The sequence below is a fragment of the Dendrobates tinctorius genome, unplaced genomic scaffold, assembly GCF_039654945.1.
Source record: "Dendrobates tinctorius isolate UK_male_01 unplaced genomic scaffold, ASM3965494v1 ptg000103l, whole genome shotgun sequence".
Classification (NCBI taxonomy): domain Eukaryota; kingdom Metazoa; phylum Chordata; class Amphibia; order Anura; family Dendrobatidae; genus Dendrobates; species Dendrobates tinctorius.
The window spans coordinates 45,496,492-45,518,508 of NW_027361771.1; the positions used below are offsets into that span (position 1 = coordinate 45,496,492).

A 22,017-nucleotide genomic window follows, 5' to 3' on the forward strand; every position below is an offset into this window, starting at 1 on the left:
CAGGGTCCCCAGTTTGCATCTACGTTCTGGAGAGAGCTCTGTAGCCTGCTCAGCATTGAGCTAAATCTCTCCTCGGCCTATCTTCCCGAGACGAACGGGTTGGTAGAAAGAGCCAACCAGACCCTGGTCACATATCTACGACATTTTGTCTCAGCCAGGCAGGATGAATGGGCATCCTTGCTGCCGTGGGCGGAGTTCGCTTTGAACAATGCTGTGGCTGACTCCACCGGTCAGACACCATGCCTCCTAAATTACGGTCAGCATCCGTGCGTCCCTGTGCCCATGCCCATGTCGTCCACCGATTCCAGGGTGGCAGACTGGGCAGTGGAGGCACGTGACATTTGGGATCGCACTCAGGATGCTATCCGTGCCTCCAAGGAGAGAATGATGGCATCCGCCGACACGCACCGACTCCCCGCTCCGACCTTTGCTGCTAGCGACTTGGTGTGGCTCTCTGCCCGTATCATCAGGCTGCGGGTCGAGTCCACAAAATTCGCACCTCGCTATATTGGCCCCTTCAAGGTCCTTGAGCAGATCAACCCTGTGGTCTACCGTCTGGCCCTTCCACCACATTTGGCCTGTCCTCACGTCTCGGTTCTCTGAGTCATCTGCTGGGACATCTGACCTGTCCTCGGACGAGTTTGAGGTTAATGCCATCGTGGGATGCAGGGTGGTGCGTGGTAAAAAGTTTTATTTGGTGGACTGGAAGGGTCATGGTCCAGAGGCTCGGACCTGGGAGCCAGTGGAGAACATCTACGCTCCACTTCTCATTGCGAAATTTGAGCATAGCGAGGCTCAGAGAGGAGGGGTCCCTAGGAGGGGGGTAATGTTAGGCGTTGGGTTCCTGTCGCTGCACTGCGGGAATCCCGCACCTTGCTTCCGGCGGTCCCCCATTCCTCTCCAGCCGCAGAGGAGGCTGCTCAGCAGACTCGTAAGTCCCGGCGCTCTGCCCAGACTAGCTCCGTTGCTGCTGCCACCTCACGCCCAGCTATAGCAACGCATGCTGGTCAGCAGCGAGCTACTCCAGGGACTAAGTCCTCCTTTCAGTCCACTGAGCATGCCCTTGGGACGATCTCTCATTGGAGATCGGAGGACACATGCTCAGGTCCTTCTCCAGCTCTGAATGGACCATCAGGAAGGTCGCTGCTATAAAAGGTTCGCATGGCCGCTCCGCCATGTGCTAGTATAGACTGCATTATCAGACTATGAAGAGTGAGTGTTTTATGCAAGTATGAATGTCTCTGATAACTGACTCATTTGAAACCCCTACCCTTGGTACGCATGTGTTGTGCAGCCTAGCCTGTTAAGCGCCCAAGCTTTGGTTTAGGTAGAGTCTGAGACTGACATCAGTGTCCACTGGTGGCTCTGCACGCCACGGTGCACATGCTCGACACTCCACCATAGTCAGCATCTATAGTGGCGTTCACAGGTGTGACACCGCGCACTCAGTAGGTCTAGAGGGACTCAGACCTCGTGTCCTTGGGGCTGAGTTCTGTTACCTCATACCGTGAGCTCTCTTGCCGAGTGCTGTGATTTTAACAGGCCCCGGCATTTACGTTCAGCGGTGGCGCGGCTCTGTGTCGTAACAGAGTTCGCTTCTGTTCACACTGGGAGACGTTAACCCATGTGTGACCTCTTGTATACCGCTTTATACATCTGCCATTACTAAGCAGCAGTTTAACACCCCTGCACGGTGGACCCCGGGCTGCAAACGCACCTTACTGTTATTTTATTATTTGGTGCATTCCGCCAGCCCTAACACTTATTAACCTCCCTAATCTCCCATTGCCTCTCTTGCATGGCACGTGGTACAGGAAGTATTTCTGAAAATACCACCTTGAAGGTCCTTGCTTTAAGCTTGCAGCCTAATTCCCTGAAATCATCTTTAAGGACCTCTAACTTTGTCATTTGTGCCAATGTGCACCATGAACGCTGGATCCTCACCAGCCCCTCCTAGTAATCTGTAAACCCAATCCCCAATATGTTGGACCCGAGCGCCAGGTAAGCAGAACACCATTCGATGATCCCTGTCTTTGTGACAGATTGTCCTATCTATTCCCCTAATAATTTAGTCCCCCACTACCAGCACCTGTCTGACTTGCTCTGCTCTCCTACTGTATTTCCCCCCTTACTGGAGCAGACACTCCTCCGGCTTTCAGAGGACATGCCTTACTGCAGCAGTGCTACCCCTATTGGTTTATTTTTCATGATTCCATAATTTTTTCCTCAGAATTGAGTGAGTCCATAATTTTTTCCCTATGCATGGCTTAAAAAAGTAACGATTACTGACTACCACATTTTTTGTTCTTGATTTCTTTTAGTGTTTCTTAAAGCCAGAAAGTTGCCATTTGAATTGACTTTAGTTTTGTGCCATGTCAGTGATCTGCTTTTTTTTTTCTACAAAATTAAACAACTGAATAAACATCCTCCAAGGCCGGTGATTCCATAATTGTTGCCAGGGGTTGTAGGTTTGAGCTACTGCAAATTGTGTACTCCTACTTGGCTAAACATACTCTTCAAAATTGCTGAGTAGCATTTTACCCCTCTGTAAAATATGTAGTATGACCTCTCCCAGAGCCTGTCCTAACAAGCATACTCACTCATCACTAATTATAACTATAGAAATAAGCTAGACCCATAGTTCTCAGTTTTATTAAAGCACATAGTTAAATAAAAAGGAGAAAGATATAAATATATTTATACATACAAATGTAGAACGATGAACTTTACAACTCAATATGTACAATAAAGCCATGTTGGAAATAAGTGAAGAGAAAAGGCATGCAAGTGACATCACTCCCCAATGTGTCTGAAATTACCTTCTTCCATGTGCAGACCCCCCACCCATGTAACATCAACCCCTTTGCCACGCTGCCCCACCAACCAGGGCTGTGGAGTCGGTAAGCCAAACCTCTGACTCAATTTCCATAACACCGACTCCACCAAAATGGGATGCGTCTGACTCCACAGCCCTGCCACCAACATACAGCCCCTCGTCAGTGACATCACCCTCTTCATTATGCAGCCCCATGCAAATGACATCAACCCCTTCCCCAAGAGAGTAACATCACCCCACCCCCTCCCTGTGCAGCCCCATGTGACATCAACCCCCCCTTCTCCGCAGAGCCTCATGCAAGTGACATCATCCCCTTTCCTGCACAGCCTCCCAACATACAGCATCGCTCCCTTTCACCGCACACCCCCTACCCACAAGGGACATCACTACCTTCCCTGTGCAGCCCCCAGCGAGTGACATCAACTTCTTCATGCGCAGACCCAAGCAAGAGACATCACCCCCTATCCCCATTCAGCCTTCCCCCACACCAGAGACCTCACATCCTTCCCCGTGCAGTCCGCCAGCGCGACATACCCCTCCTCGCACAGCCCCCTGAGTGACACCACTCTATGCCCTGTGAAGGCCCAGCATGCAGCCCTCACAAGTCACATCACCCCATTCTCTATAGAACACCCCCAGCATACAGCCACACACAAGCAACACCCCCATGAGTGACATCACTCCATTCCCTGTGAAGCCCCCTGAATTGAGCCCCACGAAAATGACTTCATCCTCTTCCCCCCCCCAACGAGAAACAACCAGTTTCCTTTGCAAGCCCCCCAAAAAAAGAAGCTCCATTCAAATAGCAGCAGTTCCTTCCCTGTGCATCACTCCAACGTGCAGCCCCACATAGAGCATCATCCTCAGACCTCTCACACCGAGAGCTATGTATAAGAAGGAAAGCCTTCTTATACATAGCTCTCCTCCATTCCGGAGCCTCAGTCCTCCCAGGGTCGCGTCTCCATCATCCACAGGACAAGATATAACACTGCTTCCCGTTGTCATTGCAGGTGCTGCACTGGGGAGGAGGCCACGCCCCTTCCTGTGACGTCATTCCCCTCACAGAAGCTTTGTAGACGCGTCATGTCACGTCACGTCATTGCCTAGGTCTTCGGCAACAGCAGTGGAACGCGGAAGCGGCTGTTCCTGCTGGTGAAACGCATGAACCGGAAGTAGACAGAAGCAGGATAGCGCTTCCGGTGTGCGGCTTCTCTTTCATGTGCGCGGCAGGTTAGTCGCTCTTTCTCTCCTTAGGCCCCACCCACTGCCTGACTAATAGTACTACGGCTGCCTGACTTCTGTGGGAACTTCCTGCAGTACACAGAATATGGTGGCGACCCTCGCAATGGACTCCAATAAATATATATGTAATGTCTCTTTGCTTTGCAGGCCATAGCTTAGCCCAGTGAGAGCAGTCATCTCGGCAGTGCCTGACCTGCAGGTTTCCTCTGTGTCTTATCTCGGACAATGGATAGATTAGTGGTACAATCGTGACAGGTGAGGGGCTCTCACCACATTCAATCATGAGGAAAAGCGAAGGCGGTTCATGGCTGAGCATAATACATTAAGGCGATGTTCCCATGATCAGGAAGTAGCAGCATTTTGGATCCAGGGAATCTTTGCTGCGTCCAATACACTGCTATCCCTGATCGTGGGCACGTACCCTAATAGTCCTCCCTTCCCTCCCCCCCTATTAAAATGTTTACTATCCTCTCCCCCTATATAATGTCACAAGCCCCCTACATAGTATAAACTTGCACCCTTTAGTGCCTTTCATGTGGAGTTTATTGTTGAGCTTTTTAGGCTTGTTTATCCTAATAAAAAAAAAAATCACATAGGGTCCCTCCTAGTTTATGAAACCAGCAAAGGTCAAGCAGACAGCTGTGAGCTGATATCAGACTGAAAAGATCCATGGTTATTGGAATATTAGCCCGCAACTGCCCCATAAGTGGCGAATCACAGTAGAAGCACCAATTTTGGCTCTTTGCCTTCGCTCTTCCCTATTGCCCTGGTGCATTGGCAACCGGTATAAGGCTATGTGCACACGTTATGGATTTTTAGCGTTTTTGCCATGTTTTTTCTCCACGAAAACGCTAAAAATCTGCAACCCATTGTATTCAATGGCATTCCGCACATGCTGTGCTAATGCTGCGTATTTTTCCACGGCAGAATCGCATTGCGGAAAAATACGTAGCATGCTCATTCTTTGTGCGGAATCGCGGGGATTCCGCACACATAGGAATGCATTGTATCGCTTACTTTCCGCATGTGGCTAAGCCCACCATGTATAAGGAAAAAACGACCAAAAATCTCACAAAAGAATATAATAATACAAAATATAATTTATTGAACAATCAATAAGACCAGAACATGTGAGGAACACAGTGCCATGGAAAATCCAAGTCTGCTTGTGCATTGTCTCAATATTGTCCTATTTTCATACATCTCTTTGCTCCAGCTTTTACAATGGTAATAAGTGATTGCATCTTCATTCTAGCTGTATTTATCTGAGCAAATGATTTATCCATGAAGTGTATATGGTAAGCCCACCATGTGTAAAATAAGCGGAAAATGTGCAGATGGTACCCAGGGTCTGGAGGAGAGGAGACGCTCCTCCAGGTCCTGGGTACCATATCCCTGTTAAAAAAAGAGTTAAAATAAAAAATCGTGATATTCACACCTTCCAGCGTCCCCCACAGCGTTCCCAGGCCTCAGCGATGTTCCCGTTCCCAGTGATGCCTTGCGACAATGACCTGTGATGATGTAGCAGTCTCGCGTGATGCTACGTCATCTGGGGTCATTGTCCCAAGGCATCACTGGGACCGGGGAAATTTCCGCGGCAATTCCACATGTGTGCACATAGCCTAATGGTTCTTGGGGTTGATGACAGCTGTGAATTGTAAAAAAAAATCACAGCTGGCATCAAGCCCTGGTGTTAGTAATGGAAAGGTGTCTATCAGACATCCATTACTAACCCCGTAATATGCTAATTATGCAAATTGTCTCTTCACAGAGGAAGAGCACTAGAACTCTAGTGCCACCTGTTGGAAGTAGCAATCCTAAAAGTCAATGTCGATCCTTTAACGAGCCTTGTTACATGACTTAGGATAAAAGCCAAGCCAGAATCTCAATTTGCAGACACTGTGTTTCGGGGTACTGCCCCTCGTCAGTGCAAAGTGTGAGGTCTGGTTTGGCTGTGAGAGAGGCGTCTGACCGATATCCAAGAAGTATCATTTCTACATGCTTATCATGTCATTCTCCACAAGGAGAAATGATACTTCTTGGATAACCGCGTAATAAAAACACTCCCTGACACCTTAGCTAGTTGACCAATTTATTCAGGTCCTACGTAGTCCATGGAATCCAATGTAGTCCACAAATGTGAACCTGAAAATATAAAGAGAGAAACATAAACAAGACACTGTCATCGTTCAGCTATTTATTAGAAAATAATTGTCCCTCTTAGGTCTGACATAGTATGGAGACTCGTTCTGAGGGTACGTAGGCTTTAGCAGCAGCCTGTCCCTGCTCATGTGCTCCACGAGATCCGACGGCTCTGAACAGTGGTGATGTCAGTAACGATAATGCTCATCAGAGTCACTGAGTGATGCTGCCCTCTGTGAGACTTGGCGACTCGGATGAGCATTATCGTTACAGACATCATCACTGTTCAAAGTCACCAGGTTTCGCAGAGCACAGTGTGAGCTTGGAGTGGCTGCTACTAAAAGCCTATGGAGACTCAGAACAAGACTCCATAGGCTTTTAATGACGTAATCTGGGAACATTGAGGGAAGTGTTGGTGTACGTCGGACCTGTGCGAGTCTCTTGTTTTCTAATAAATTGGTGAACGAGGGACAGTGTCTTGCTTTTATGTCTCTCTTTTTATGTGTTTCAGGTTTCCATTTGACGACTATGTCAGATTCCCTAAACTACGTTGGAATTGCTTGTTTATTGTTTTTTTGTTTTAATAAAGTGGTGAACCAGACAGTGTCAGGTAGTGTTTATTGAAATAAGTTATTTGTGTGTGTGTTTTTTTCAAACTACTGGGTTAGTATTGGGGGTATGATAGACCCCTCTCCATTCCTAACACCAGGGCTTGATTTCAGCTGGGACTTTTGACAATTCATAGCTGACATCAACCTCAAGCCCCATTACCTCGATTGCTAACTGACTAGGGCAATCAGGAAAAGCAAAGGCAAAGCACCAGAATTGGTGCATCTCATGTGATGCGCCTTTTTTTTTTTTTTTTTTGAAAATTCTTTATTTATAATAGAGAATACAGGAAAAATGCACCATGTCCAAATTACAGTCATATCAATTAGCATTGATCAAATCAAGTGACATGAGGGATACGGTGAGGGAGGGGTGAAGGGAAGGAAATCAAGAGCAAAGAGGAGGCTGGAGGGGGGGGACGATATGGGAGGAAGGAACAAGGATTCATAACAATCGGGGTTAACAAAAAACCAAGATGGGTACACAGGTTTTAATCTTATACATCAGTGCTAGCCAAGTGCTCGGGCATTATATAGCCGGGCGGGGTGAACTCACATCAGATAATTTAATTTAAACTTTTGCTTTGTAATTCTTTCCATGGAGCCCAGACACCTACATATGAGTCATGATTATGGATCTCCCAGCTTGAGAGTTCCTCAAGGCGAGAAATCTGGTTCACTTTAAGTTTCCATTCAGATATAGATGGGGGGGACTCGTCCTTCCAGTGTAAGGTTATTAAATGTTTTGCTGCACCAACCAATAACGGGAGAAGCCCATGTTTTTTCGTTTAAAATTTTTTGAAGGCATGAAAGTAAAGCTTCAGAAGCTTGTAAGTCAAGTTTGATTAACTTTAGCTCTTTGAGGATAAGACTGATCCCATTCCAAAATTCCCTTATCTTAGGACATTCCCAGAATTTATGGGTATGATGGCCTCTCAAATTATGGCACCTCCAGCAAATGTCGGGTGATGTGCCATTTTTGAGGTGGCTGAGGGCTGGTATTGTAGACTGGGAAGGGCCCAATAACCATGGACCTTCCCAGCCTGATAATATCAGCTCTCTGCTTTACCTTTGCTGGTTTCTTAAAATAGTGGGACCCCACATCATTTTTTTCTTTTATTTAGTTAAAAAACTGTAGAAAAACTCAGCATGAAAAGCACTAAAGGGTGCAAGTTTATAATATGTAGGGTGTTGTGAAATTATACATTTGCAGCATATCTATGTATTGTATATCTAATATATTTCTATCATCTATCTATATTTTTACATACGATTGCTTTATTAGTTTGTAAACGAGCTTTAAGTTACATAGAACATTATTATAGCATGTAAAAGTTGATGTTAAAAACGCATCGCAAGTCATGCAGATGCTAGGTGAGAAAAATCGCACACTTACATAGCACTCACATGACTTACGCATACCACTCATCCAGATTTTCGAGATGAACACTGGAGCTATTTTTAATATGCTAATGTGAGCGAACATTACAAAGAGACTGCCTCAAAGGCCTAATTTTTTTCATAAAGGTTCTTTTAAGTCATAAAGGTACTGACCACATTACAAAAAAGCTTAAAATGATATTTATGGGCGGCACGGTGGCTCACTGGTTAGAATCATAGAATCGTAGAGTTGGAAGGGACCTCCTGGGCCATCTGGTCCAACCCCCTGCTCAAAGCAGCATTCGCTAAATCATCCCAGTCAGATGTCTGTCCAGCCTCTGTTTGAAGACTTCCATTGAAGGAGAACTCACCACTTCTCGTGGCAGCCTGTTCCACTCATTGATCACTCTAACTGTCAAAAAGTTTTTTCTAATATCTAATCTGTGTCTCCTCCCATTCAGTTTCATCCCATTGCTTCTAGTCTTTCCTTGTGCAAATGAGAATAAAGTTGATCCTTCTACAATGTGACAGCCCTTTAGATATTTGTAGACAGCTATTAAGTCTCCTCTCAGTCTTCTCTTTTGCAAACTAAACATTCCCAAATCCTGCAACCTTTCCTCATAAGACAGGGTTTGCAGACCGGTCACCATTCTGGTCGCTCTTTTCTGAACTTGCTCCAGTTTGTTGATGTCTTTTTTAAAATGTGGTGCCCAAAACTGGACACAATATTCCAGATGAGGTCTGACCAAAGAGGAGTAGAGGGAAATAATGACTTCACGTGATCTAGACTGTATGCTTCTGTTAATACATCCTAGAATTGCATTTGCCTTTTTTGCTGCTGCATCACACTGTTGACTCATATTCAGTCTGTGATCTATTAGTATACCCAAGTCTTTTTCACATGTGCTGTCACTTAGCCCTATTCCTCCCATTCTATATCTGCTTTTTTCATTTTTATTGCCCAGATGTAGTACTTTGCATTTCTCCCTGTTAAAAACCATTCTGTTAGTTGCTGCCCACTTCTCCAGTTTATTTAAATCTTTTTGAATCCTCTCTCTCTCTTCTCTAGTATTAGCTATCCCTCCTAGCTTTGTGTCATCAGCAAATTTAATCAGTTTACCCTCAATTCCTTCATCTAAATCGTTGATAAAGATGTTGAACAATACAGGGCCCAGGACAGAGCCCTGTGGTACCCCACTTGAGACATTCTTTCAACTGGATGTGCAGCCATTTACGACCACTCTTTGCAGCGCTGGGGTCCTGGGTTCAAATCCCACCAAGGACAACATCTGCAAGGAGTTTGTGGAGTTTGTATGTTCTCCCCGTGTTTCTGTGGGTTTCCTCCGAGTACTCTGGTTTCCTCCCACATTCCAAAGACATACTGATAGGGAATTTAGATTGTGAGCCCCATCGGGGACAGTGTCGATAATGTCTGTAAGCGCTGTGGAATTAATGATGCTATATAAATGAGTAAAATAAATAAATGTAGCTCTCTGCTTCACTTTACCATGCGTTGTTTTAGGGTGGTTTCACATTGTGTTTACGCACCCTTTCAATGGCAAAAGAGATTTGGATGTATGCGCCGATGGGTCTATAGATAATGGTGCCGACAGAGTGAACATGCTCTTTGTCATGTATCATTTTCAAGTGTGTACGCCTACTGGCAGCGGACACTCAGATGTAGTAGACTGCATGTGGGTGTCCATTTCCAGTTGGCCTATGTGCCTGAAAATGATGCACGGCAGAACGCACGTTCGCTCTGTTAGCACCATTATAGTTGGTAGCCACTTCGGCATGTATGTCCGAATCCCATTTTGTGGGGCTTCGGACATGAGCCCCAAAGGGGCCACTGAACGGTTACCTAAACGCGGTGAGAAAGCACCCTTACCCTTTTCTACTAAAATAAATTGTATTAGTTCTACTTTAGTTTTATCCCATGTTTTCTCTATGCTGAAGATTTAATATTGGGTGATCTAGTATAATTACTAGTGATTTACAACGATCACTTGATTTCCTCCAGGGGCTCCCATGTGAAAAGCATTTTCTGTAGTGGAACCATCCGTTTAACCCCTTAACGTCCAATGACGGGCAGAGTCTGTCATTGGATGCTTCCCCCCGTTTGGTGTGGGCTTCGGCGATGAGCCCGCACCTTTTCCGGCATATGACAGTTGATGTGATCAGCTGACATGTTCCTGAAACAGCTGCGGGTGGAATTGCGATTCACCCTTGGCTGTTAACATGTTAAATGTCGCTGTTAAACTTTGACAGCGGCACTTAACATGCACGCGCAGTAAGCGCGTCATTACCTCCTCCCATCGGCGCCTATGTCACATGATCTCGGGTCGCCGATGGGTTGGCATGACAACCCGGGGTCAGCAGGAGACCCCTGCAGTTGTTATGAGCGCCACCCAGTGCTACATGCAGGTGATCTGATCATGGCCTGCATGTAGCAGAGCCGATCGGGTTATCCCATGGAGACTATTGAGACATGCCATAAGTAAAAAAAAAAATGTTTTTAAAAATATTAAATGTAAAAAAAATTAAAGTTCAAATCACCCCCCTATCGCCCCATTCAAAATAAAACAATAAAGAAAAATCAAATATACACATATTTGGTATCGCCGCATTCAGAATCGCCCGATCTATCAATATAAAAAAAAAATTAATCCAATCGGTAAATGGCGTAGCGAGAAAAAAATCAAAATGCCAGAAGTTTTTTTGGTCGCTGCAACATTGCAATAAAATGCAATAACAGGCGATCAAAAGATTTTATACACACCAAAATGGTATCAATAACAATGTCAGATTGGCGCGCAAAAAATAAGCCCACACCCAGCCCCAGATCAAGAAAATTGGAGACGCTACGGGTCTCGGAAAATGGCAATTTTTTTTTTTTTCTAGAAACTTTGGAATTTTTTTTACTGCTTAAATAAAGAAGAACCTAGACATGTTTGGTGTCTGTGAACTCGTAATGACCTGGAGAATCATAATGGCAGGTCAGTTTTAACATTTATTGAACATGGTAAAAAAAATCCAAAATAAAATTGTGGTCCTGAGCGGGTTAAAATAGTGCGTGTGAGAGGGTAATAGTACGCTGGATATGCAAAAATGATCTGGGCTAAGTCAGGGTTGGTCTTCTCAAAGAGGTGGCCTTTTGGAGGCATTGGAAACCTGCTGTGCAGTTCAAACACTTGTCACTATTACAGTCTCCTTTTTGCATGCAACGTTTAATTTGCAAAAGGTAATTTGCAAAATATTATTCACAGCTTTAAAGTTTAATGGTCGAACAGCCAATAATAACAATGATCTCTTTAAAGCAATTACTGAAGTCTCTGCCATACTACAATCATTATCAACAGTTATGGCAGACTAGTTATTTAAAATAACTTATTTATGCCAAATGATAATCCGCTATTGACTTTTTTCCATTTTCTTTTTTGTAGATCTATCATACTGTATATGATTGGGGAGAGTGATACAAACTCTTCTCTGGATTGTAGTAAAAAAGTGTTATGGAAGCAATCAACCAGATCTCAAACGTAGATAGTGAACACTGGAAAAATGATGGGACTCACAAATCAGTTTTATCTATTCATAACATTGTGACTAGATGTCATAAAGAGACACAATATCCCTTTGCTCTGATTAAGGAGGAACCATTCATTTCTGATGGAGTAAATCTCACAGACCCTGATATTCTTACACTCTCAGATCATATCCAGAAATATCAATCTGTTCATGTTAAGGAGGAACCAGCTAGTAACAATGGATCAACCTTGAAATATCCTAATGAATCGGTATATGACATGCAAAATTCTTTTGCTTTTATTAAGGAGGAATCTTGTGCTGGAGGTAACAGAATGGTTCCTGACACTTGCATCTCCAAAAGTCACACACACATTTCATCTCCTTGTATTAAGGAGGGACTTGTCTCAATTGATAAAAAAGAAGTCAACACTTGTACACCAATAGATAATACCCAACAATACTCATCTACTGGTATGAAAGAGGAATCAGACTCAGCAGAAGAAAATGCTTGTTTTGATTCACCTGTAGGTATTGCACAATATTCATCATTTCATATAAAAGACGAATCGGACTCAGCAGAGGAAGACATCATTACTGATTTGCCATCAGATTACAAACAATTTCCTCCTGCTCATATTAAGCTCGAATCAGTGTCATGTGATGAAAAAACCCTCACAAATGTTTTCTCAAATTATACAAAGACACCTCTTAATTCTGTTAACATGAAGGAAGAATCACTTTCAGGTAAAGAAGATAAATTCACAGAGTATACAGTGGTGTGTGTAAAAGAAGAGTCTGTTTCTGGTGAAGATGACAATATGATACACAATGATAACTATTTGTTCACTGAGTGTACATATTCTCAGTTAAATGAAGATTGGTCGCAAAGTGAGGATGAAAGTTCAAATGATTTAGAAGAAAAATTATTTTCTTGCCCTGTTTGTAAAAAGCAATTTAGTTATAAATCACATCTTAGTAGGCACCTTAAAACCCACAGTGGAATAAAACCATTCTCCTGTTCTCATTGTGGGAAATGTTTTTCACGTCTAGATCAGTGCTTAACACATCAAAAGACACATACTGGTGAAAAACCTTTTTCATGCTCATATTGTGACAAGAGGTTTTCTCAGAAGTCCCATTTGACTGTCCATGAGAGGTCTCACACAGGTGACAAACCATTTGCTTGTTTCTATTGTGGAAAACGGTTTTCTCAAAAGGCAAGACTGATTACCCATGAAAAATACCACATGGATGACAAAAGATTTTCGTGCTCTTTCTGTGGGAGATGTTTTTTACGTCAGGAACAGTGTGAGGCTCATCAAAGAACACACACAGGAGAGAAGCCATATCCATGTTCGTACTGTGAGAAAGGATTCAATCAACGAGCACAGCTTATCATACATGAGAGAGTCCACACAGGGGAGAAACCGGTCTCCTGTCCAGACTGTGGAAAATGTTTCTCCCAAAGATCTAACCTTATTACCCACCAGAGAATCCATACGGGAGAAAAGCCCTACTCATGTTCTCACTGTGAGAAGTGTTTCAACACGCAGACAAGTCTCATTCTACACATGAGAGGCCATACAGGAGAGAAACCATATACGTGTGCAGAATGTGGGAAATGCTTCACACACAAATCAGTATATAGCAAACATCAGCGAGTTCATACAGGGGAAAAGCCATTTTCATGCACTGTATGTGACAGACGTTTTTCTCAAAAAGCTCCACTTATAGCACATCAGCGGACGCACACCGGAGAGAAGCCTTTCTCATGTCCTGATTGTGGAAAGAAGTTCTCTCAGAAAGGACATCTTGTGACCCATCAAAGAATTCACACAGGGGAGAAGCCATTTTCCTGCTCTGAATGTGGAAATAGTTTTAACACTCACTCCAGTCTTATTTTCCATCAAAGACTCCATACAGGAGAAAAACCATATCCTTGTACAGTTTGCGAAAAGAATTATACTAATAAATCTCAGCTAGTAAAACATTTGAAGATCCATTCAGGAGAAAAGCCATTTGCATGCCCAGAATGCGGTAAATGTTTTACCCGTAAGGCTGATTTTGTTGTTCATCAGCGGGTTCACACTGGGGAGAAGCCCTATCCATGCTCTGAATGTGGAAAACGATTTACTATCCACCAAAATCTTGTACTGCACCAACGAATCCACACTGGAGAAAAACTATGTTTTTGTTCTGAATGTGGGAAATGTTTTACACGGAAGTCTGATTTTGTGATCCATCAAAGAGTACACACAGGGGAAAGACCATACTCATGTACAGAATGTGGCAAAAGTTTCAGCATTCATCAAAATCTCATTTTGCACCAGAGAATCCACACAGGAGAAAAACCATACCTGTGTGCAGAGTGTGGTAAAACTTTTGGTCAAAAGTGCACTTTGAATAGACATGTGAAAATACACAAAGGGGAAAAACGACGTTCTAAATGATTCCTGGACGTTTTCCAATGCTCAGGTTTATATTACTAAATTTATACTATACATTTATATTTGTCAAACTTCTAACATAATCATGTCAAAGTCTCTGAAACAACACTACGATTTTTAAAAGGCACTATTAGGATTCCCTTCTCAGTGGAATGTCTGTTTTAGCTCAATATTTATAGTGAATGTTGGATACAGTTAGGTCCATATATATTTGGACAGAGACAACATTTTTCTAATTTTGGTTCTAAACATTACCACAATGAATTTTAAACAAAACAATTCAGATGCAGTTGAAGTTCAGACTTTCAGCTTTCATTTGAGGGTATCCACATTAAAACTGGATGAAGGGTTTAGGAGTTTCAGCTCCTTAACATGTGCCACCCTGTTTTTAAAGGGACCAAAAGTAATTGGACAGATGAAATAATTGTAAGTAAAATGTTCATTTCTAGTACTTGGTTGAAAACCCTTTGTTGGCAATGACTGCCTGAAGTCTTGAACTCATGGACATCACCAGATGCTGTGTTTCCTCCTTTTTGATGCTCTGCCAGGCCTCCACTGCGGTGGTTTTCAGTTGCTGTTTGTTTGTGGGCCTTTCTGTCTGAAGTTTAGCCTTTAACAAGTGAAATGCATGCTCAACTGGGTTGAGATCAGGTGACTGACTTGGCCATTCAAGAATATTTCACTTCTTTGCTTTAATAAACTCCTGGGTTGCTTTGGCTTTATGTTTTGGGTCATTGTCCATCTGTAGTATGAAACGACGACCAATCAGTTTGGCTGCATTTGGCTGGATCTGAGCACACAGTATGGCTCTGAATACCCCAGAATTCAATCGGCTGCTTCTGTCCTGTGTCACATCATCAATAAACACTAGTGACCCAGTGCCACTGGCAGCCATGCATGCCCAAGCCATCACACTGCCTCCGCAGTGTTTTACAGTTGATGTGGTATGCTTTGGATCATGAGCTGTACCACACCTTCGCCATAATTTTCTCTTTCCATCATTCTGGTAGAGGTTGATCTTGGTTTCATCTGTCCAAAGAATGTTCTTCCAGAACTGTGCTGGCTTTTTTAGATGTTTTTTTTAGCAAAGTCCAGTCTAGCCTTTTTATTCTTGATGCTTATGAGTGGCTTGCACTGTGCAGTGAACCCTCTGTATTTACTTTCTTTCATGCAGTCTTCTCTTTATGGTAGATTTGGATATTGATACGCCTACCTCCTGGAGAGTGTTGTTCACTTCGTTGACTGTTGTGAAGGGGTTTCTCTTCACCATGGAGACTATTCTGCGATCATCCACCACTGTTGTCTTCTGTGGGTGCCCAGGTCTTTTTGCATTGATGAGTTCACCAGTGCTTTCTTTCTTTCTCAGGTTGTACCAAACTGTAGATTTTGCCACTCCTAATGTTGTAGCAATTTCTCGGATGGGTTTTTTCTGTTTTTGCAGCTTAAGGATGGCTTTGTTTCACCTGCATGGAGAGCTCCTTTGACCGCATGTTTCCTTCACAGCAAAACCTTCCAAATGCAAGCACCACACCTCAAATCAACTCCAGGCCTTTTATCTGCTTATTTGAGAATGACATAACGAAGGGATTGCCCACACCTGTCCATGAAATAGCCTTGGAGGCAATTGTCCAATTACTTTTGGTCCCTTTAAAAACAAGGTGGCACATGTTAAGGAGCTGAAACTCCTAAACCCTTCATCCAATTTTAATGTGGATACCCTCAAATGAAAGCTGAAAGTCTGAACTTCAACTGCATCTGAATTGTTTTGTTTAAAATTCATTGTGGTAATGTCTAGAACCAAAATTAGAAAAATGTTGTCTCTGTCCAAATATATGTAGCACACAACCTTTTGTCTCTATAAAATCCTTCAAATAGTTATTTTGAAATTTTCAGAAAGCACAAAAAAATACAGGATTTAGATGACAGAGGTCAGTTTGTCTCATGTAGGGTCCTGTTTATATCGTGTAGTTTGCCATCAAGTAGAAGTTTCCTTTTTTTAATTATTGGATTCATCTTGTGTTGCCTGCTTAGCCAATTGATAAAATTGTGCCTGAAATTTATGTGAAAACTTACTTTTGTTTAAAGGAAAAAGAAAGCACTTCTGTAATACCCCTTGATCTATATTTCACAAATGGTGGATTTATAGGGGGTAATAAACTGTATTCCTAAGAAGATTTTATCATGTTTGATATAACATGGTTATAAGCCTTATGAAGAATATTCTTCGGGAAAGGAACCTCTGATACAATTAATGAATGTTTCATTTTGTTCACTTAAATCCTAGTAAGTTCAGAGCAAAATATGCCCCATTGTAGTTACTGTTCACAAAGGTTTTGGGGCTATATCTCTTTGGAGGCCAGTTGTGTCATGGGTGTAACAAAGACCTCAAAAATAGGGAGCATACTGTATGTGATAATCTATTTGTAATTAATTTTCTTTTCAGAATAGTTATACCCAACGTAGTAAAGATAACTGACTTACCAAACTTTACATTTCTAAAGTGAAATGTGGGAAATCAGAATATGCCTCCTGTTTTAACCCTTTCACCCCGAAGCCAGTTTTCACCTTCATGACCAGGCCAAATTTGACAATTCTGACCAGTGTCACTTTATGTGGTAATAACTCTGGAATGTTTCAACAGATCCCACTGATTTTGAGTATATTTGTGATATATTGTACTTGATAATAGTGGTAAAACTTCATCGATATGACTTGCGTTTGTTTGTAAAAAAACGGAATTTGACTAAAATTTAGCAATTTTCAAACTTTTAATGTTTTTTCCCAAAATTTGTTGTGTAATTTCTCCTGAGTACAAAGATACCAGATATGAAGGGGAAAACTACAGTTTGGTTGCACAGCAGGGCTCAGAAAGGAAGGTGTGTTGTTTTGGAACGCAGATTTTGATGGAAAGGTATGCTGGTGTTATGTCACATTTGGAGAGCCCCTGATGTGTTGAACACTGGAAACCCCTCACAAGTTACCACATTTTGGAAACTAGACCCCTCAAGGAACTTATCTAGATGTGTGGTGAGCACTTTGAACCCCCTGTCACGCCTCAGGGAGGCAAGCTACCTAGAATGGACCCTCTGGACCGTGGAACCCACACTCCCCTGGGCGAGCTGGACCGACCCCTATACAGGGATCGTCAGAGGCAAGCCCAGGGGTCTCTAGCATCACGACAGCCAATACCAAGAGGGGCGGCTTGTAGGAAGTAAAGGGTATGATGGGGTAGCAGAATGGGGTCCTAGAGGAGACAGGGCAACGTTGGTGGACTAGAGGTACTGTAGGTGAAGAGGAAGAGGACTTTAAGGACTCAGGGCATGGTCCAAAAGGAAACGAGCAGAGTACGAGAACCACCAGGTAGTCACACGGTGACTGGTGACAGAGGAAGGCAACGGAGTCAGGCTCTGTGGACATAACGAGCAAATGGTAAAGATAGTGCAGAGGCAGCACAGCGCACAGGTAGTAAAACGGGGCCCAAGTTACTAGCAGAGAAGCCAAGCAATAATCAGGTGCCTCCTCTAAGAAGAGGCAGCTTGATATACCCAGTCCTTAACCCCCATAAGCTGGATGGGACTTCCGGGTCAGGGCACGTCGGATCCATAAGAAGCCAGTGACGTGCGCGTCCGCATCCTATGCTGACCTGGGGGACACGCGCGGGTGCCGGTATCTCGCCGCCGACAACGAGACTGGAAGTGCAGGGGAAGCGCAGCGAGACCAGCCACCAGGAGTATGCCGGGATGCCGGAGCAGCAGCGGTAACACCCCCAGGTGTTTTACAGATTTTTTCCTGCAAAATGTTATTTTAGCCTCAAATTTTTTCATTTTCACAAAAATAGCAGTAGAAAATGGACCCCAATATTTGTTATGCAATTTGTCCTGAGTACACAGATACCCCATTTGTGGTCAAAAACTACTTTTGAGGCACAGTGCAAAGCTCAGAAGGGAAAAAGCACCAAATTGAAGTTCAGATTTTGCAGGACTGATTTGAGGGTGCCATGTCACATTGGTAGAGCCCATGAGGTGCCAGAACAGCAGAACACCCCCCACACGCACACACACAAGTGAAATTTTACAAACTACATTTGTCAGTTAATTTATCTTGGGGTGCAGTGATCATATTGACACCACAGGTGTGTCACAGAAATTAATACTATAGGCCCATAGGAAATGGGTAAAAGTCACCAAAATTTGTCCCACAATTTCTGCTGAATGTGGAAATACCACATATGTGGCTGTACAGTGCTGCTTAGCCTTACAGTGAGACTCAGGAGGGACAGAGCGCTATTTGCCTCTTGGAGCACAGATTTTCCTTATGACCTCCATATACAGAGCTCCTAAGTACTAGAAAAGCAGAATCCCCCCCCAAGTGACCCCATTTTGGAATTAAACCCCTTTGGGAATTTATCTACAGGTGTAGTTACGATTGTGACTCTTGTTTCCAGAAACAAGCAGTAGTAGATGTTGCTGAGTGAAAATTGCAAACTGCCATTGTAATGCCCATCAGGCTAGGCTAATACAACATCTGAAGAATCACATATTTATACACAAATTATACACATATATAAATGTGATTCTTCAGATGTTCTATTAGTCTAGCTCAGCGTTTCCCAATTCCAGTCCTCACGGCCCCCAACAGGTCATGTTTTTGCTATTTCATCCTTTGCTAGATTTCTAAAACTTAATATGGACAAAACAGAATTAATCATCTTTTGCCCATCTCATGTGACCCCCCCAACAGACCTATCCATTAAAGTAAACGGCTGCCCACTCTCTCCAGTCCCACAAGCTCGCTCCCTCGGGTTATCCTTGTCACTGATCTCTCTTTCAAACCACATATCCAAGCCCTTTCCGCTTCCTGCCGACTTCAACTCAAAAATATTTCATGGATCCGTACATTCCTCAACCAAGAATCTGCAAAAACCCTAGTCCATGCCCTCATCATCTCCCGCCTTGACTACTGCAACCTCCTGCTCTGTGGCCTCCCCTCTGACACTCTCGCACCCCTCCAATCTATTCTTAACTCTGCTGCCCGACTAATCCACCTGTCCCCCCGCTATTCCCCGGCCTCTCCCCTCTGTCAATCCCTGCACTGGCTCCCCATTACCCAAAGACTCCAGTTCAAAACCCTAACCATGATATACAAAGCCATCCACAACCTGAGTCCTCCATACATCTGTGACCTAGTCTCCTGGTACTTACCTTCACGAAACCTCCGATCCTCACAAGATCTCCTTCTGTACTCCCCTCTTATCTCCTCTTCCCACAATCCCATACAAGATTTCTCCCACGCATCCCCTCTACTCTGGAACTCTCTACCACAACATATCATACTCTCGCCTACCATGGAAACCTTCAAAAAGAACTTGAAGACCTACCTCTTCCGACAAGCCTACAACTTGCAGTAACCACCGATCCACCAAACCGCTGCATGACCAGCTCTACCCTCGCCTACTGTATCCTCACCCATCCCGTTGTAGGTTGTGAGCCCTCACGGGCAGGGTCCTCTCTCATCCAGTACCAGTCGTGACTTGTATTGTTTAAGATTACTGTACTTGTATGTATTATGTATACCCCTCCTCACATGTAAAGCGCCATGGAATAAATGGCGCTATAATAAATAATAATAACACTGGTCTAGCCTGAAGATGAGACCTGAGTAGTCTTGAAAGCTTGCAATTTGTTACTATCTTTTCAGTTAACCATTAAAAGGTATCAACCACTGAGGACTCTCAATTCTAAATATTTTTCTATGTACTGGTTAACACGGTACAAAGATATATATCTTTCCTGTATCAGGATATTGTAGTCACCAGTACATTTTAGTGCTTAGCTCATGCTTCTGGAGACATGCACCTGTAAATTAGGCAAGCTGTCATCGCTACAGAAATGCCAAACATGGATGCTAAATGTGGCTTAGGCACAGTGTAATGTTCAGAAGGGAGTGGGCAATTACTTTTTTGAGTACATAATTTGCTGAATTTCTTTTGGGACATTAGGAGCCATCGCCATTTCCGTTAACAGATGACGGACCTAAGTGGGAACTTGCTTTTCTGTGGATTGAGTTGAAGCTTTTATTGGGAACATATTACATAATGTTTGGGATCACATTTATCTGGCGCTCTACGCTGAACACTTATATCGGGGTTTCAATCTAAATCTCCAAGTGGCACGATTCAGATGAAACCCCCGAGGGAGCCACTCACTATAATGAGGCAGCAGAGTTACTCTTGACTCCTTCTGGCCTCTGTTCAGCGTTGTCTTTCTTTTCAGAAGTGCACAAAACTGTGGTGGACTACGCTTTTATGCACGCTGTTAACCTGTTAAATGTCAAATTTACAGTGGCAGGGGGAACTTAATTCTATGCGCCCATTGGTATGCGCGTGACGCAGTTGGCCAGTGCCAATGGGTTGCTGTGATGGCTAAAGGAATGCTGAAGACAGATCAGTAGGAGAATTGAGCGAAGATGTTTTAAAATACAACTATGTAAAGAGGAAGGGCAAAGGAGTAGCTCTGCCTCTTTCCTCATCCTCCTATTTTCCATTTAAACAGAATCTTATCAGTAGTGACTACCATCTCCTATCTCAGTAATGGTAAAGTCTGTCTTCACTGAATACAAATTTTACCCAGGAATTGAGAATTTTTAAAATGAATTATCAATCCTTGAGGAGAAAGAAGCAGATTTCTCTGATAAGATATATTACAGAGTTGCTTATTTTCAAGTGCATTATAGATTTATGAAATAAAAATTTAAAACAGTGGTGGTTTGCTGAAGATGTGGGAGATTCCCCAAATGTATGGAGGAAGGTGTTGTTGTCAGATGAAACCAAAATAAAACTTTTTGGCCACCGAGGTAAACACTGCGTCTGGTGCCAAACCAACACCGCTCATTACCACAAAAACACCATCCCCACTGTGAAACATGGTGACATGCTGTATTTTGGCAGCAGGGGCAGGGAAAATGTTCCAAGTGGAGGGAAAGATGGATGGTGCAAAATATGGGGATATTGTGTTTCAGTCTGTCAGTGATTTGAGACTGGCATGGAGGTTCACCTTCCAACAAAACAGTGGCAGAAGCACACTGTTAAAGCAACACTTGAGTGGTTTAAAGGGAAACGTGAATGTTTTGGAGTGGCCTAATTAAAGCCCTGGCCTTAATCCAATTGAGAATATGTGGTCAGACTTGAAGATTGCTGTTCACCAGAGGAAAACTTCTAACTTCAAGGAGCTGTAGTAGTATTGCCTTGAGGAATGGTTCAGATTTTTCTGGAATGGTTTGAGGGTGTCATGTCACATTGGCAGACCCCTTGAGGTGCCAGAACAGCATAAACTACCAATGAATTCATCTTCTACAGGTGCAGTGAGCATGTTTACAACATACGTGCATCACATAATTTTTGTACCATTGGTATAAAGTTGCTGGTGAACAAAGAATAATTACATTTTTAATTTTTGTAAGGGCTAAAAGCAAAAAATAGACTTCTCAGTTTGTTGTGCAAATTCTCCTGAGTGAGTCAATACCCTACATGCAATCGGGAACTACTACTCAGTCAGAGTGCAGAGCTCAGAAGGGAAGGAGCACCATAACGTAGTAAAGATTTTACTGTTATGCTTAGCCACATGGAGAGACTTGGTAGGGATGGAGGGCCATTTGCCTGCTGGAGCGTAGATTTTCCTAGAATAGTTTGCATACTCCATATACAGAGCCCCTAAGTGCTAGAAGAGCAGAATCTCCCCTAAAATGACCCTATTTTGGAAATTATACCCCTTTGGGTATTTACAGGTGTAGTGATATTTTGACTTCATTGGTGTTTTCCTGAAACAAGCAGCAGTGG

The 22,017-nt window shown here is 43.4% G+C and overlaps 1 protein-coding gene across 3 annotated transcripts; it reads left to right on the forward strand.

Annotated features, from left to right (window-relative positions):
* The first annotated feature begins 3,865 nt into the window (after positions 1-3,865).
* On the forward strand, positions 3,866-15,826 carry LOC141100125 (uncharacterized). Of its 3 annotated transcripts, none has more exons than XR_012234605.1 (3): positions 3,866-4,066; positions 4,226-4,333; positions 6,732-6,812. XR_012234605.1 is itself a non-coding variant. In XM_073588377.1 (3 exons), the coding sequence occupies exon 3, from the start codon at positions 11,721-11,723 to the stop codon at positions 14,184-14,186; it is 2,466 nt and encodes an 821-aa protein (XP_073444478.1). In that variant the 5' UTR covers positions 3,866-4,066; positions 4,226-4,333; positions 11,652-11,720; the 3' UTR covers positions 14,187-15,826. The 3 variants fall into 3 exon arrangements, 2 of the variants coding, with proteins under 2 accessions (XP_073444478.1, XP_073444479.1); XM_073588377.1 differs by lacking the exon at positions 6,732-6,812 and adding an exon at positions 11,652-15,826; XM_073588378.1 differs by lacking the exons at positions 4,226-4,333; positions 6,732-6,812 and adding an exon at positions 11,652-15,826.
* Positions 15,827-22,017: the final 6,191 nt, after the last annotated feature.

Coding starts and splice junctions, on each gene's coding strand:
- LOC141100125 (XM_073588377.1), top strand. CDS start 11,721: ATGGAAGCAATCAACCAGATCTCAAACGTAGATAGTGAACACTGGAAA.